This window comes from Anarhichas minor, unplaced genomic scaffold (assembly GCF_050575085.1).
Source record: "Anarhichas minor isolate MPS153535 unplaced genomic scaffold, ASM5057508v1 ptg000026l, whole genome shotgun sequence".
In the NCBI taxonomy this organism is placed as follows: domain Eukaryota; kingdom Metazoa; phylum Chordata; class Actinopteri; order Perciformes; family Anarhichadidae; genus Anarhichas; species Anarhichas minor.
In genome coordinates this window covers 14,705,988-14,719,342 of record NW_027466472.1, presented here as the reverse complement: position 1 = coordinate 14,719,342, position 13,355 = coordinate 14,705,988, and the positions used below count along the sequence as shown (strand labels likewise).

The 13,355-nt window shown below is 40.3% G+C and overlaps 1 protein-coding gene across 1 annotated transcript; it reads left to right on the top strand.

Moving 5' to 3' along the window:
* The first annotated feature begins 1,483 nt into the window (after window positions 1-1,483).
* Window positions 1,484-6,565, top strand: camkk1b (calcium/calmodulin-dependent protein kinase kinase 1, alpha b). Its single transcript, XM_076100942.1, has 16 exons — window positions 1,484-1,723; window positions 1,834-1,881; window positions 1,988-2,041; window positions 2,133-2,184; window positions 2,283-2,392; window positions 2,743-2,779; window positions 2,870-2,891; window positions 2,994-3,082; window positions 3,523-3,722; window positions 3,911-3,964; window positions 4,055-4,128; window positions 4,262-4,349; window positions 4,476-4,604; window positions 5,145-5,248; window positions 6,166-6,216; window positions 6,487-6,565. Exons 1-16 carry the CDS (start codon window positions 1,484-1,486, stop codon window positions 6,563-6,565), a joined length of 1,431 nt encoding a protein of 476 aa, XP_075957057.1.
* Window positions 6,566-13,355: the final 6,790 nt, after the last annotated feature.

Sequence of the window (13,355 nt, the reverse complement as noted above, 5' to 3'; positions counted from 1 at the left end):
ACTATAACAGTCTTGTGGACGGGTTATGTAAGTAGCAGGAATTTCTTGCCTGTTAAAGCTTTCTACCTTGTTACATAAGAAGCTTTTCAGTTCTCCGTATTGTATTCTAGGCAACACTGAGTCGCACTCATAAGGAGTTGACTCTTATCTGCTGCTAGACTGTTGTCAGAGGGTGAGATTTCTCCTTTCTTGTGTTTTTATTTCCGATGCTACTTAATGTTCTTATCTGAAGCTTGTGTCATCTGTTGACGAAACAAATCTGTGGACAAGAGAACAGACTGTTCTTAAGCTCAAAGCTGCAGTGTGGGAGCCAAAAGACTCAAAGGAATATAAAATAGTTGTATTATGATGAATATTAATGATGGTCATACGAGTGGCTTTCAAAAATCAAGTCAGTGATATTCATCGAGCCAAAAGTCAGACATTTTACAGCAGAAATTGCAGGAAAAACGCAAGAGTTGCTTATTACATAAGTGTTGACAGGACTGTAAAGCAGTTCCAGGGTCTTGGTTTTGTTCATTCTGGCTCACTGAGCCACCATTAATGTTATTAGTTACACCTGTGCTTTTCCTGTAATGACAAGTCAACATATGTGCTGTGAAAAAGGTCCACTGAGACTTATGCACAAGTCAATTACTCATTCAATACAATGTGTTCAATGTTGTTTAGAATATAAGGCGTTTCTAACGGGACCTCACAGGGTGAAAGGTCAAAGACCCTCACATGTGTTGCCTGATTAGACCTGTTTTTAGAAAACGTGTGTGTGTGTGTGTACACACTGTTCTTTACTTGACGTTGCAGCCTAACAAGAGGTCTTATAAGACAGAGGAGCCTCACACTTTCCAACCACTTTCTTAAAGGAGTGCTCCCCCCGTTTAGCATTGCACTCCTTTAGCATTCATCAGAATCACGATGGGCGGTTTTAAAAATTTATGCTGCGGAACCACAAACATTGTCTTTTTTGTAGCCTTGACTAGCTACCCTCAAGCAGAGATGAGGAGCGGTTACAAATGTCTGGTAAGCTCACTTCTTTCTGCCCCAAACGATGCTGACTAAAGTGGCATCCCTTGAGTACGATATGGTATGCAGCTGTGCAGAGTTTCAACTTGCTTGAGAGAGATACTGCATCTCTAGAGATATGAGAGTCGGCTGCTAAACATGCATCTGCAAGCTGTGATGTCAGAAAATCCATACCAGACGATTTTTGGAAATTGGAATTTGGTTTCTTGTATAAAAAAGTTTGCTGTTTAGTGACTTGGCTTGAGATTTTGGAGTCTGCCAGAAGCACTTTAGTACAACTACAAAGAGAGTTTCTATATAACAAATTTAAGTCAACCAAGTTTTAAAACCTCTGCAAACCCACCTGTATGACGCTTTACTCAGCAGTGTTTGTCTGCCTCCACTCCTCACAGTGCGGTGATGCATCCTATGGTGATTTCACCACGCCAGCTCTGCAGCTGTGAGTGAACGAGGACTAACCACCATGAGCGCCGACACAGTCTGCAGGACAGAGCTGGACTCGGAGAACCACGGCGAGCTGGCCGACTTGGTGGCAGCCATGAACGTGGCCGCCAACCACACGACCCCACCTAATGACAACAGGTCTGGTGCTCCGAGCGCCGCCAGGTTCTCAGGCAGGAAGATGTCCCTGCAGGAGAGAGGGAGCCGCATCGCCCGACAGCCCACCATCGAGACCAAACGTGTGTCCATCACAGATGCTGATGTGAGGAGACTTGAACTACAGAAATAATAATGCTCCGAATCTTTTACTTTATTTTACCTTTTTGTTTAAGATATATTTTACTGTTTGAATTTTCTTGTTCATTTCTGCAGGATTGTGTTCAGCTCAACCAGTATAAATTGAAGAAAGAGATTGGAAAGGTGATTGAACAGTGTTGCACATATAGTCACCCAATAAGCAAGGTGAAACAGAAGTGATGACAAAGGATTTATAAAGCTGTTTACCTTTCTTATTCCTACACCCTAGGGTTCATACGGAGTGGTAAAATTAGCTTATAATGAAGACTCTGAGCAGTACTACGTGAGTTGAAGCTTATGAATTGTGCATTTGATGGTATTGTAAGTGTTTACTCGCCAGTTAATCATAACCATAATTTGCTCATTTCTTTAAGGCGATGAAAGTGGTTTCAAAGAAAAGGCTGATGAAGCAGTGTGGATTTTTGCGTGAGTGAAAACCTGCATCTCTAACAACAGTTAAACGTCGAATGAGTTTTCCTAATTCCTTCATGTTGCTGGTGATATGTTATGGATTGTAATTTCAGGCCGCCTGCCTCCTCAAGGATCAAACGCTGCGTTTCCTCTGGAGAAAGTGTACCAGGAGATCGCCATCCTGAAGAAGCTGGACCATCATAATGTTGTTAAACTGGTGGAGGTCAGTCAGAAGACTCACATGCCCTGTATTCTCACAGCATATTTAACTTGATATTTGGAAGAAAACCCCATGAAAGAACTTTGGGATTGAAATCTTCTTCTACAGTTAAACCTGAAGCACATACAGGTGTTTCTAATTACTGCCGCTAATTAGGCCTCTGCTCAGGTTGAAGGTGGTGGCGAAGAGCTCTAATCAGACAAAATAATTGTGTGTGTGTGTGTGTGTGTCATCGGTGATGTAGGACTTTTAAAACCCACACAGTGTAAAATGATTAAGTAGACTACAAATATTTGTGTAAAACAGTGCAACAGTGCAGAATATGAGGCCGCTGAATTTCACTTGTCTTGCAGGTGCTTGATGACCCTGATGAAGATAGACTTCATATGGGTAGGGACTCATTTATCTGTTCTACAGTTATTTACTTATATGCCAATATAAAATGTGGGAGTCATTCAATTCTGACTATTTGTCTTCAAGCCTTCGATTTGATGACAAAGGGGTATGTTTTTGTGCATTTCTGTGTGGGCATTTAAATTGTCCCATAAGATAAAATATACATATTTACTTTGTCCGTCTTTTCTCCACCTCTCGTGTTGGTCAGCCCGGTGATGGACGTGCCTACAGACGACCCTTTCACTGAGGAGCAGGCTCGTTTTTACCTCAGAGACATCGTCCTGGGAATAGAATACTGTAAATTCACAGATTAATTAATTAGAATCAAAACATCGTGCAACCTTTGCTTTTTAAAAACTTATTTTACACATGTAGTTGCTTTTTACGTGTTAAAGTCATCTGAAAATGTCCAACTTTGGTGCCTTAAACAAGCTGAAAGTACTGTTTCCTCTACACAGAGATTAATAAAGTTACATGTGCTACCATACATTGCTTAATTTAAAATCTAAATTTACAATTAATTAAAAAATTGATGTAACGGTAGATGACGTTTTGACTGCTTTAGGTAGCTACTATTCAAGACATATTGCACATACTGTAACCTATACTGTTCAAGACAAAGTAATATAATTTCAATATACATCGCTGGTATTTTGTATAACTGCTTGTCATTTACCTTGTAATGATATACGGAGACATTTTCACCAAATTGCACCATGGTTTCTTGCATTGTCCAGTGCACTACCACAAGATCATCCACAGGGACATCAAACCCTCCAACCTGCTGCTTGGGGACGATGGTCACGTCAAGATTGCAGACTTTGGTGTGAGCAACGAGTTTGAGGGGACGGACGCCCTCCTGTCCAGCACGGCGGGGACGCCGGCCTTCATGGCCCCCGAGATGATGACCGAACACGAGCAGAGGTTCAGCGGGAAGGTAATAAACAACTTCTCTTGTTGGCCAACTGGAAAACAGACGATGGCAACCACTGAATCACATTTGTTTTAGATGTGTCTTTTCATGTCTGACTGTGTTTGATTTTGTGAGCAATGATGAAGAAATGATGTCCAACCACTTGCTGAGAGGTTGTCGGTAATTGTTGATAATCACTGTTTGTTTACCAGGCATTAGACATATGGGCGATGGGAGTCACACTCTACTGTTTTGTCTTTGGAAAGGTAAGAAAGCTCCCAGCATATAGAATAAAAAGCCAGCGCAACATTTGGTTTTAACATTTAAATCATGTCACTTTGTTTTGCCTGTCCCAGTGCCCTTTTTATGACGAATACATCATCTCTCTGCACAACAAGATCAAGAATGACACTGTGGAGTTTCCAGAGACGTAAGCATACATTCAAAACATGTAGATAGCAGAATAGCTAACTAGCTTGTTAACCCCTGAGCTGGAGTTGTATCAGGATCCACTGTCAAAAACATATTTATCTGTAAAATAATGCATTTCTTTTTTTCCACAGACCATTAATAAGTGAGGAATTGAAAGAGCTTATTGAGAGGATGCTGGATAAAAACCCTGAAACAAGAATCACCATTCCTGAGATTAAGGTGACCGGAAAAAGAAAAATGACCACATCTGACTAATATTATATATAATATATATATATAAGAGACCATTATGTTCACGATAAATTTGTGTTGCTCTTTCATAATAATGCTGTTGTGTTGTTACAGCTCCACGCGTGGGTGACAGAGAGCGGCTCTGACCCTCTTCCTCTGGAGGAAGAGCACTGCACGGCAGTGGAGGTCACTGAGGAGGAGGTGCAGAACAGCGTCAAACTCATCACTAGTCTTTCCGCTGTGGTGAGTCGCACGTCGCTCTCTCTCTGGACACTATTTAACTTTATATATATATATATATATATATATATATATATATATATATATATGGTGAATAACATTCAATATATATATATATATATATATATATATATATATATATATATATATATATATATATATATTGAATGTTATTCACCATATATATATATATATATATATATATATATATATATATATATATATATATATATATATATTGAATGTTATTCTTGCACTCATATCTCAAGATTTAGACATAACAGACATGTATGGGAGGACACAAAAAAAACATTTAGTTGATCATGTTGCCTTTTTAAAGGTGTGAAACTGCAATATAGCAGTATAGGTGGAGGGGAAATGATCCAACGATAAGTGATGGTATAAAAGACTGAAGCGTAATCATTCCAGACAAGGACATTAATAGGATTTCTATAAAAAGAAAATACAAATTTGTGTTTTTTTAACTGGTGAAATGAAGATGTTTTGTGTTTTTACTGCTGCTCTCTCTGATGTCCACTGCAGATTCTGGTGAAGTCCATGCTGAGGAAGCGGTCTTTCAGTAATCCCTTTGAGTGTCTGGGCAGACGGGCGGAGAGGTCCATGTCTGCCCCTGGAGGTCTTCTTACGTAAGTGGCCTACTCTGCAAATCCTGCCTGCTCCGCTCTGCCAAACTGCCAGCTCTGTGATTGCTGGGATTAGGCCTCTAACAAAACAAAGCAGCGAGCAGATGCTTGGATAAAAATAGATCAGTCAGTTACATCCTTTATATGGGAACCGTGTCTCTAACATGTAGAAATAAATATAGTAAATCAACCGTCATATCTAGAATTTTATTCTTTGAATGCTGACTAGCTCTTAAACTGTATTTGTTTTGCTTTGGTCCTGAAATTAGCAGCACACTGAGGCAGATATAAGCATTAGTACTCTCCTGACAAGCTAAATGGAAGCCCCTGCGGCAGCAGTAATAGCTGTGCTGCTTATTTTCCATTAACAAACCATTCCCGGCTGTGGGGGGGGGGGGGGGGGGGCTGCTGGCACAGCTAATTACACCTCCATGTGAGGAGATGTGGAGCTGCAACTGCATCCTCCTCCACAGTTACCCAGGCACCACCCCCACCACTAACAGTACTCCGGCACTGCAGTGTCCCACACATGTGAAATCTCTGGAGAGCATGTGAATGTGAGTAAATCGTGAAATGTCAGACAACAGCAGCAGGTGTGATGGACACAACTTGAAACTATATTTGAGCACCTGAATAATATAAGGGACGCTATAACCAATCATCAATATTTGAACCGCGTAGTCTGGCGCTGCAGTTGGCTTAATGAAGACGATCAAAGTGTTTTAATTTGAGCTTCTTGGAGGAATGATGTATTGTAATAATATGCTTCTCTGCCTTCTGTCTATTTATTCCCATAATGATTTATTCTATAATATTGCATTAATGTATAATGTGTAGTATTGCTACAGTCCTGCTAAAATCTGTGTTTATCATTAACTGTGTCTTCTTCTGGCCTCTTACTTTACGTCTCCTTCTTGCAGTGGCTCTTGGGGCTTATTGGGGTCTTCGGTTCAGCTTCATCCTTCCTTGAGGTAAATTCTATTAAAGGTTGAGCGTCATACATGGCACAGCCCATCAGTTGTTTGTTCAATCCTCAAGAGGATTTAAGGCAGACAAGCTCAACAACGAGCTATACCTGAAATAAATGGACACACAAGTGATGAGCTGAGCTGTGGAGGACAAGTACTCTGTGACATTTTCAGTCTCGTGTTATCCCCCCCGCCCCCTTACTCTTCCTCATCATCATCTGAAATCTCCCTTAGCACCTTCAACGACATGATTGAGCATTTGTCGCCCCACAGGAAAATCAGCAAAGAGGGGAGCAGAGATGAGTTGGAGGACTTGTATGAAGATGATACATTTACAGAGTTAACAGATTAAAAAAAAGAGTTAAGAAAATGACTTGTTTTGTATCTATTTGTCCTGAACTCACCTCATTTTTGCTTTTGCTTCATGTTTGCTGTGCTTGAATGCTTAAATTAGTCTCTCACTTTAGTACATACAATTTATAATTGTGGTATATTTTAAATAAGGATAGATTCATTAAGTGGTACAGAGAGTGGCTGTGGGACGGGCTGTGTGGCAGACTTGCCGACTTTCTTGCTAGATTCAGTGATTTTGGAGCTAGTGCTCCTAGCGACTTTGACTGGAAAACAGTTGGCAACACAGGGTTGGATTTTTGGTTGGGTGATTCAAAAATCTAGCATACTCTTGACATACTCACTATATCTTGACAGAGCAAACAGTTGTTTGATGCTATTTAATTCTCCGAATCCGACCCCGAGTCAGATTCGATTTTATTTTGTTCAGTCTGTTTGTTTACCGATGGCATGGTTGATGTTGTTCATGGATGTGATATTATGCATTTGCTTTGGACTGTTGTTAAAAATGTTAATATGCTCCACAAAGAAGATATTTTTACATTTTCCTGCAGCTGTTGAAGATAATAATTGTATTGTTGAAAATAATAAAAGTTGTTATTTTAAACTGACTTTGAATGATTGCAGAAAAAGCCATTATTGTGCTTGTGTCGACAATTTTTTGTTTTGTCTCTGGTTTGCCTGCGTTAGTTCCACATTCAGCAAAGTCTTTCTGCATTTTATGTCTATGAGGCCTTTTACAATTTCAGCCAGAATCATATTTAGAAAATTCTTAGAACTGGTGTCTTTATTCATGCATAAATGCATAAATAAGGTTATCTGCAGCAACACAGAGAATGTCACATCTCTAAAACACATTCTCATGCCAGCAAACCGGAGCCTGGTTTTATTTTGAAGGCCCCTTTCTGAAGCCTTTTTCAGTTTCCAATGCATGTCATTCTTCAGACCAGTAGAGGGCAGCATTGTGTAACAATTAAAAAGAACCACAACAAACTAGGAGGCCTGAGTTTGAGCCCCTGTTAATATCAAATTGCTAAAGTGCTCTTGAGCAAGACCCTGGGCCACATCCAGCTCCAAGAACGCTGCTCTGACAAACTTCTTATTAACAATAATTACAAGATGTTCAAAAATTGCATCCAAAAATAACATACCCTTTATAATCATTTGAAACTAACAAGCTAAAAAAATATATATAATATAAAATGCCAATAAAATCTAAAAATCCTAAAAATATGTATGACATTGCCACTTGGATATTTCATCAAAATGCAAACTGTATGCAAAAATAGAGGAAAAGCTCTGTTTGCTGGTCCGACAATAAATTATCACTCTGATTATCACTCTGCTTTTATCTGATGCGTTGAAGACATGTTGTATGGAAGCTGTAGTAGCCTAGCACATATTCTATCACAGATAAACATCCCACATCCTTAAGTGACCTCTATGTAACACCGTTTACAATATGAAATTGAATAAACTAAATAAACTCTCTTGTTACAATTTTCTGTGTTGGCCGCTTTGGATACGTGTTAAAAGATGTAAAACCCTTTAGCCTCTGGAAGCTGAAATGGTTCATGAGACCATTTGTATTCCTGCAGTCAGCCCATTTTTCTGCCGCTGCAGTTATGTGAAGACCAAAGAGTGTTTCTGAGCAAAGATTTCTGTGGAAACTGTTGCCATGCAACAGCACAATACTGCGCTCATACAGAGTAGTAGCATCCCTGTATGACTGCTCTTTTTTCCTGAGCTCACTGCCCGAGTAGTAAAGCAACGGTATGTTCTGTTCTACTGTATTTTCAAATGCATTACAATCTTTATATTTTGGGCTGTAAAGTGCTGTGTCATTGTTTCATGGATGTTCAGGGGGAAACCTTGCTTCAGCGTCTGGTTCCACACTCAGTTTCCACATCCAGATCCAGCTGTAGTTCAGCCTCAGATATTTAGCTAAACACTAACCCTCGGTTCTCACTGTTAACTCTGTATTCCTGTCACCTCACCACTATTCACCCCCTACAGCTCCACATCACCACCCACCCTCCTCTCTCCCTTTCTCTGTCGCTCACTGCCTGTTACTCACCACAACCGACCCCACTGGCCCGCTGTCATGAGCTGCACATCCCCTCAAGGCTGCAGAGTGGAGGAAGGCTTTTTTTTCTTTTCTTCTTCTTCTTGCCTGCACTGTTGGGAATCCCCTGTGCTCACATACATAATGAGTCACCAGCTCAGACATCAGGCAGACCCACAAACACCGGAAGGTATAATTTGTCAACCAGTTGACAGCTTATGGGAGCTGATCGTAAAACAATGCATGACACACAGAAAGGCAAGAAATATTCAAAACATGATTGATAATGAAATGCAAAAAAAGCATCAGACTGCATTTTTTTGCATCAACAGATGAATCCACAAAAGTCTTGATAATATATTTAAATTATTAACAGTTAATTATAACATTGTGAGCCCGTTTTTTGGCCTCTGAAGTTAAGACTTCCAAAATAGACGTCACATTACATACGATGCATCGATTCGCACCACATACTGCTAGACAAGTGATGACATTTCATTCTCACTTTCATGACTGAGCAAAAAAAAGATCACTTTCTTAAACAGATGCAGCTAAATTTAGTACGTTAGGCGTTAACTGTTTCGCTGTGTGTGGCCGCCCTCATCGCTGAAGACGCCTCCCCTGGTCAGCAATCTGTCAGAGGAGGTCACACAGATAGGTCACCTCCTCTGATGGTGAGTGGACTGTAGAGGATACTTCTACATGTCACAGTATCCTGGTTTCTATCAGAGTACTCCAGGGGGCATATCCAGGCCCCTCAAAACCCGGGATAAGGGCTTATACAGCGTAAGCTGTTTACATGTACAAAACATAAAAACACAAACAATATGACATATGACGATATGATAATATACATATACATGTTATCTTTCACAGATGAAATTAAGTTCTTGCTTCTCAGTTAGCAGATGATCTTTATTGTAAAGAAGTATTGTGGGAGAAAAAGAACCCTCTGAAATTGTATTTAAGAGTAAATCAATTAAATGTTTTAAGCTTTAGGTTTATATTTGAGAATAGATTATTTTTTACGATAAATGACATCATCTTAATGAATTCCAGGATGTGTAGCACATCAAATAAGATTTTAAATAATTGATTTTGAGCATATACCTGTGTTATTTCGTCTCAAGGAATGTGGTGTGACTGTGATCATTTTGCAAAGTGAGGCCTTAAAAGAACATGCAGGATGACATAACTGTCGGGGTGGGGGAGGGGGGACTTAATTTTAGACTCACCTTTTACAAACTTTTGTTCATCACACAAGCCTCTGTAGTTATGAATAATCACCACCAGTATTATTAGCTGATTTGATCATCTAAAATGACAGCAGTGCTGTATGTTGCAGCCAGATGGAGAGGGTTTATTTGGGGGGGGGGGGGGGGGGGGGTGAAGCTCTCCCAATAATCCTATTGTATCCTGCAATGATTTTGGACAAGTGCTCCCTTAAAATAGTCTCTTAAAACCTTCATCTGAACATTTTGATAAATAATACAAAGTCTAAATGTTAGCTTGAATAATTCATTTTGCAGCAGTCATGCATAGCGGCTGTCTTTGTGCCTGGAAGAGTCAGCAGCAGCGCTCTTTGTCCTCTCATTACTTATTCCTTAAATAATACTAATAGCAGGGTGTAATGAACTTTAAGAAAACAGAAGCTGTATTTTTGTGTTATCTGTGTGATTTCATATCATGTCGTGTGTTTGCTCAGCTGGAGGTAAATCTGATGAATCAGACTCTCTTAACCGAAGATATGAACTCTCACCAACCGTACAGAGGCAGATCGTCTCTATAGTGGAGTGGCTGTCACATTGATGTCTCTGGTCTACTCACTGTCTACTCACAGGCTGCAGGGAGGCCTATTTATAGATCTGTCTCTGTTCTCTGCTTCTACATCGGTCCCCTCTTTCTCCACCATCTCTCTTCCCTCCCCTCTAATGGGTGGATATTTCTGTAGCTGTACAGCTATTATCTTCTTTGCATCTTGGAGGTACAGATCACATTGCGTCAGATAGTTACCTTTTCAAACTCTGACGTGTCAGTAGCTGATGCTCAGAGATATCATCTTGTGTTTGGTGTCAGTGCTGAGGAATAGTGGCTGAATTCATTTTCAATCCAAGGCATTATTTCTAATCACTTGATTGGTCACAAGCTGTAATGTTTCACCTCCAGGCCTGTAGGTTTTAATTACTGAGTGAAGCTTCAGGCTGTCTGTCGTGCGCGTCCATACACAGAGCTGACACTTTTGCCCCAGAGCCACAAAACAAGTCATGACAGCCATGTGTTTTGGTTGATGGTTAATGGCTCAACAACGGCGGGAGGTTAAACGCCTTTCAGTGCAGGAATTTGTAGACAGCAAGAAATGCTGCATTCAGTGTGGAGTTAACAAAGGAAATCAATAGACTGCAACAATAAAGATCAGACCTTGTGATGACCTTTTCGTAAAAATCAATGACCTCATGTTTTCTGAATAGACAACAGCAAACAAGGACTTGGGAAAACAGGTAATCTGATGTTAAAAAGGGGTGGCGGGGCGTTAAGGCCATTAGTTGACTAAAAATAAGACTAAGAGTCTACATCCATGCTAGCAACTCTGTGTGGCTGTAGTTTGCAAAGTGGTGCTTTGAGCTAAATGCTAACGTTGCATGCTACATGCTCGCTGTGACAATGCTGACATCGATAGCAAGTGATGCTGTTGTTCAAAAAACGTAAAAGAATATCCAAGAAGAAAAGAAGGCGGTTCCTGCCCACGCAAAATTGAGTGTCGGAAAATTATCTGCACACTGGATTTAAGCAAAGAAGTCCTTATAGGACTGAAAGTTTTGACTCATCAGGTCAAATCATTGCCATTTTCTCAGTCTCACAAAGTTTTGAGAGCTTAAAGGAATAGTTTGATATTCTGGGAAATACTCTCCTCTTCGCTCTTGCTGAGTTAGACGAGAGGATGGATATCAATCATGTCTGTATGATATGAAGCATTAGCATAAAGATTCGACAATAAAGATTTGAAATAAATGAAGTTTCAACATTACTTAGATATCGGTCAGGGGCTGTCCTTCACCTGACCGAAAAATGAGGACGTGTCGGACTATTACACAACTATCTCTCTTCAAACTTGAACGAGCTAATGAAATTCAGGGAGGACAAAAATAACCTACCTGTTTCATCTTCAAATACACCTGGCTTCCTCAGTTTATTTTTAGACATTAAAGATACAGATTCTTCTACATCGTCTGGACCTTTTCAACATGACGTTGCATAAAGTGACATCATCGTCCACCGATGCTAAAGACATTTGCCTTTCTGGGACATAACTAAGACTCAATGATCTGTTGTGCGTTGTTGTTCCGGCGTCCCCTCAGGGAAACAATGCTCCGTGTGATGAAAGTGATCAGACAGAGCGGTTATTGTGGAACTGAAGCATGCCTGAACAATTTTCTGTTTTGTATGTATCCTGTAGATGTCACCTCTAAAGCATGATCTTCTCCAGGGATGTAATTACATGAATTAAATAAACTGCATTAAATATATACTGTCTGTTTGTTTAATTCAAACAGCATGAATTACACATTACTCTATGAGGGTGTGTTTAGTTTTACTTTAATTGTTCAAGATTTGTTTTTTAAAACATCCTAAATTTAATCTGGAGCTGCTGGAGATTCAATCACACGTCTATCCGTAGGCCCCGGTGTGTTTTGGGATGTATAATGTGACCAACATTTACCAATAATGAGGACACCAATGTCGCTGAAAGTGTAGCATTGCATTAAGACAGGCTGGTTGGTGCTGAATCCTATAATGCCTCCTGTGTGCTTTGAGCTTTCATTTTTTTTTTTACAGGATGCAATAGGTGTCTGTGCAGTGCAGCAAGGAGCCGGGCTAATAGTGGGATACTTATTATAGCCCTAGCAACAGTCAGCGGATTGGTGGCTGCGGAGAGTGAGCCTGTCAGCGATTGGCTGGCGAGGAGGACCTTTCAAAGCTGAGAATTTCATCTCATGAAAGGTTCAGTGCAGCAAGCTGCAGCAAGGGGCTGCAGTCAGAGGGTGGGCGATCCAGCAGCTTTGGCACTTCAGCTTATCAATCAGTGTGACTTCCAGTTTATGTATAGATACTGCGATAGACTCGACATTTAGGTGTAACAATACGACTTGTGTGTACCTAGAAGCATAGAGAAACAGATTCTCCTTCCATTGTTCATCATGAGATGCAGGGTTTTATTTTATTGCAGCGCTCCTCTGCTGCGATCATTAAACCTGCTGTCTCTTTCATTCTTTCATCTATGCCCTAATTTAGTTAATTTAGTTAATGTGTTAGCAAGGTGGTGTTAAAATAACCTCATTTAAGACATACTGTAGTTGTTAAGTGAGCTGGCAGTGTCTCTGCACTGCAGCTAATACAGACTCCATCTCATACGTTCACCCACAGACACTCCACACATAATGGTGCAGGCATATACACTGTATACACATACTTATCCAGATATGGATGCACACACAGATACACACACACACACACACACACCTGTTGTGTGAGGCACAAGGGGGGTTACATGAGGTCTTATTGACTTCCTGTATCATTGTTCAGGCTGTAAAACTCAACGGAAATGTATGAAATCTGTTGAATGAAAGGAACGAGCTGTGGTGTTTGTGGTATGACTGTAAATGTTACAGAGAGAAATAATAATATAGAATAGTACCGATAAACAAATAACTTTAATGGGCAACAGATG

What these genes read in the sequence shown, in the direction of transcription:
- camkk1b (XM_076100942.1), top strand. Translation starts at nt 1,484, where the DNA reads ATGAGCGCCGACACAGTCTGCAGGACAGAGCTGGACTCGGAGAACCAC. An exon ending in AAGACTCTGAGCAGTACTAC is followed by an intron (nt 2,042 to 2,132) that starts GTGAGTTGAAGC and finishes CATTTCTTTAAG; the next exon opens with GCGATGAAAGTGGTTTCAAA. An exon ending in AGCAGAGGTTCAGCGGGAAG is followed by an intron (nt 3,723 to 3,910) that starts GTAATAAACAAC and finishes TTTGTTTACCAG; the next exon opens with GCATTAGACATATGGGCGAT.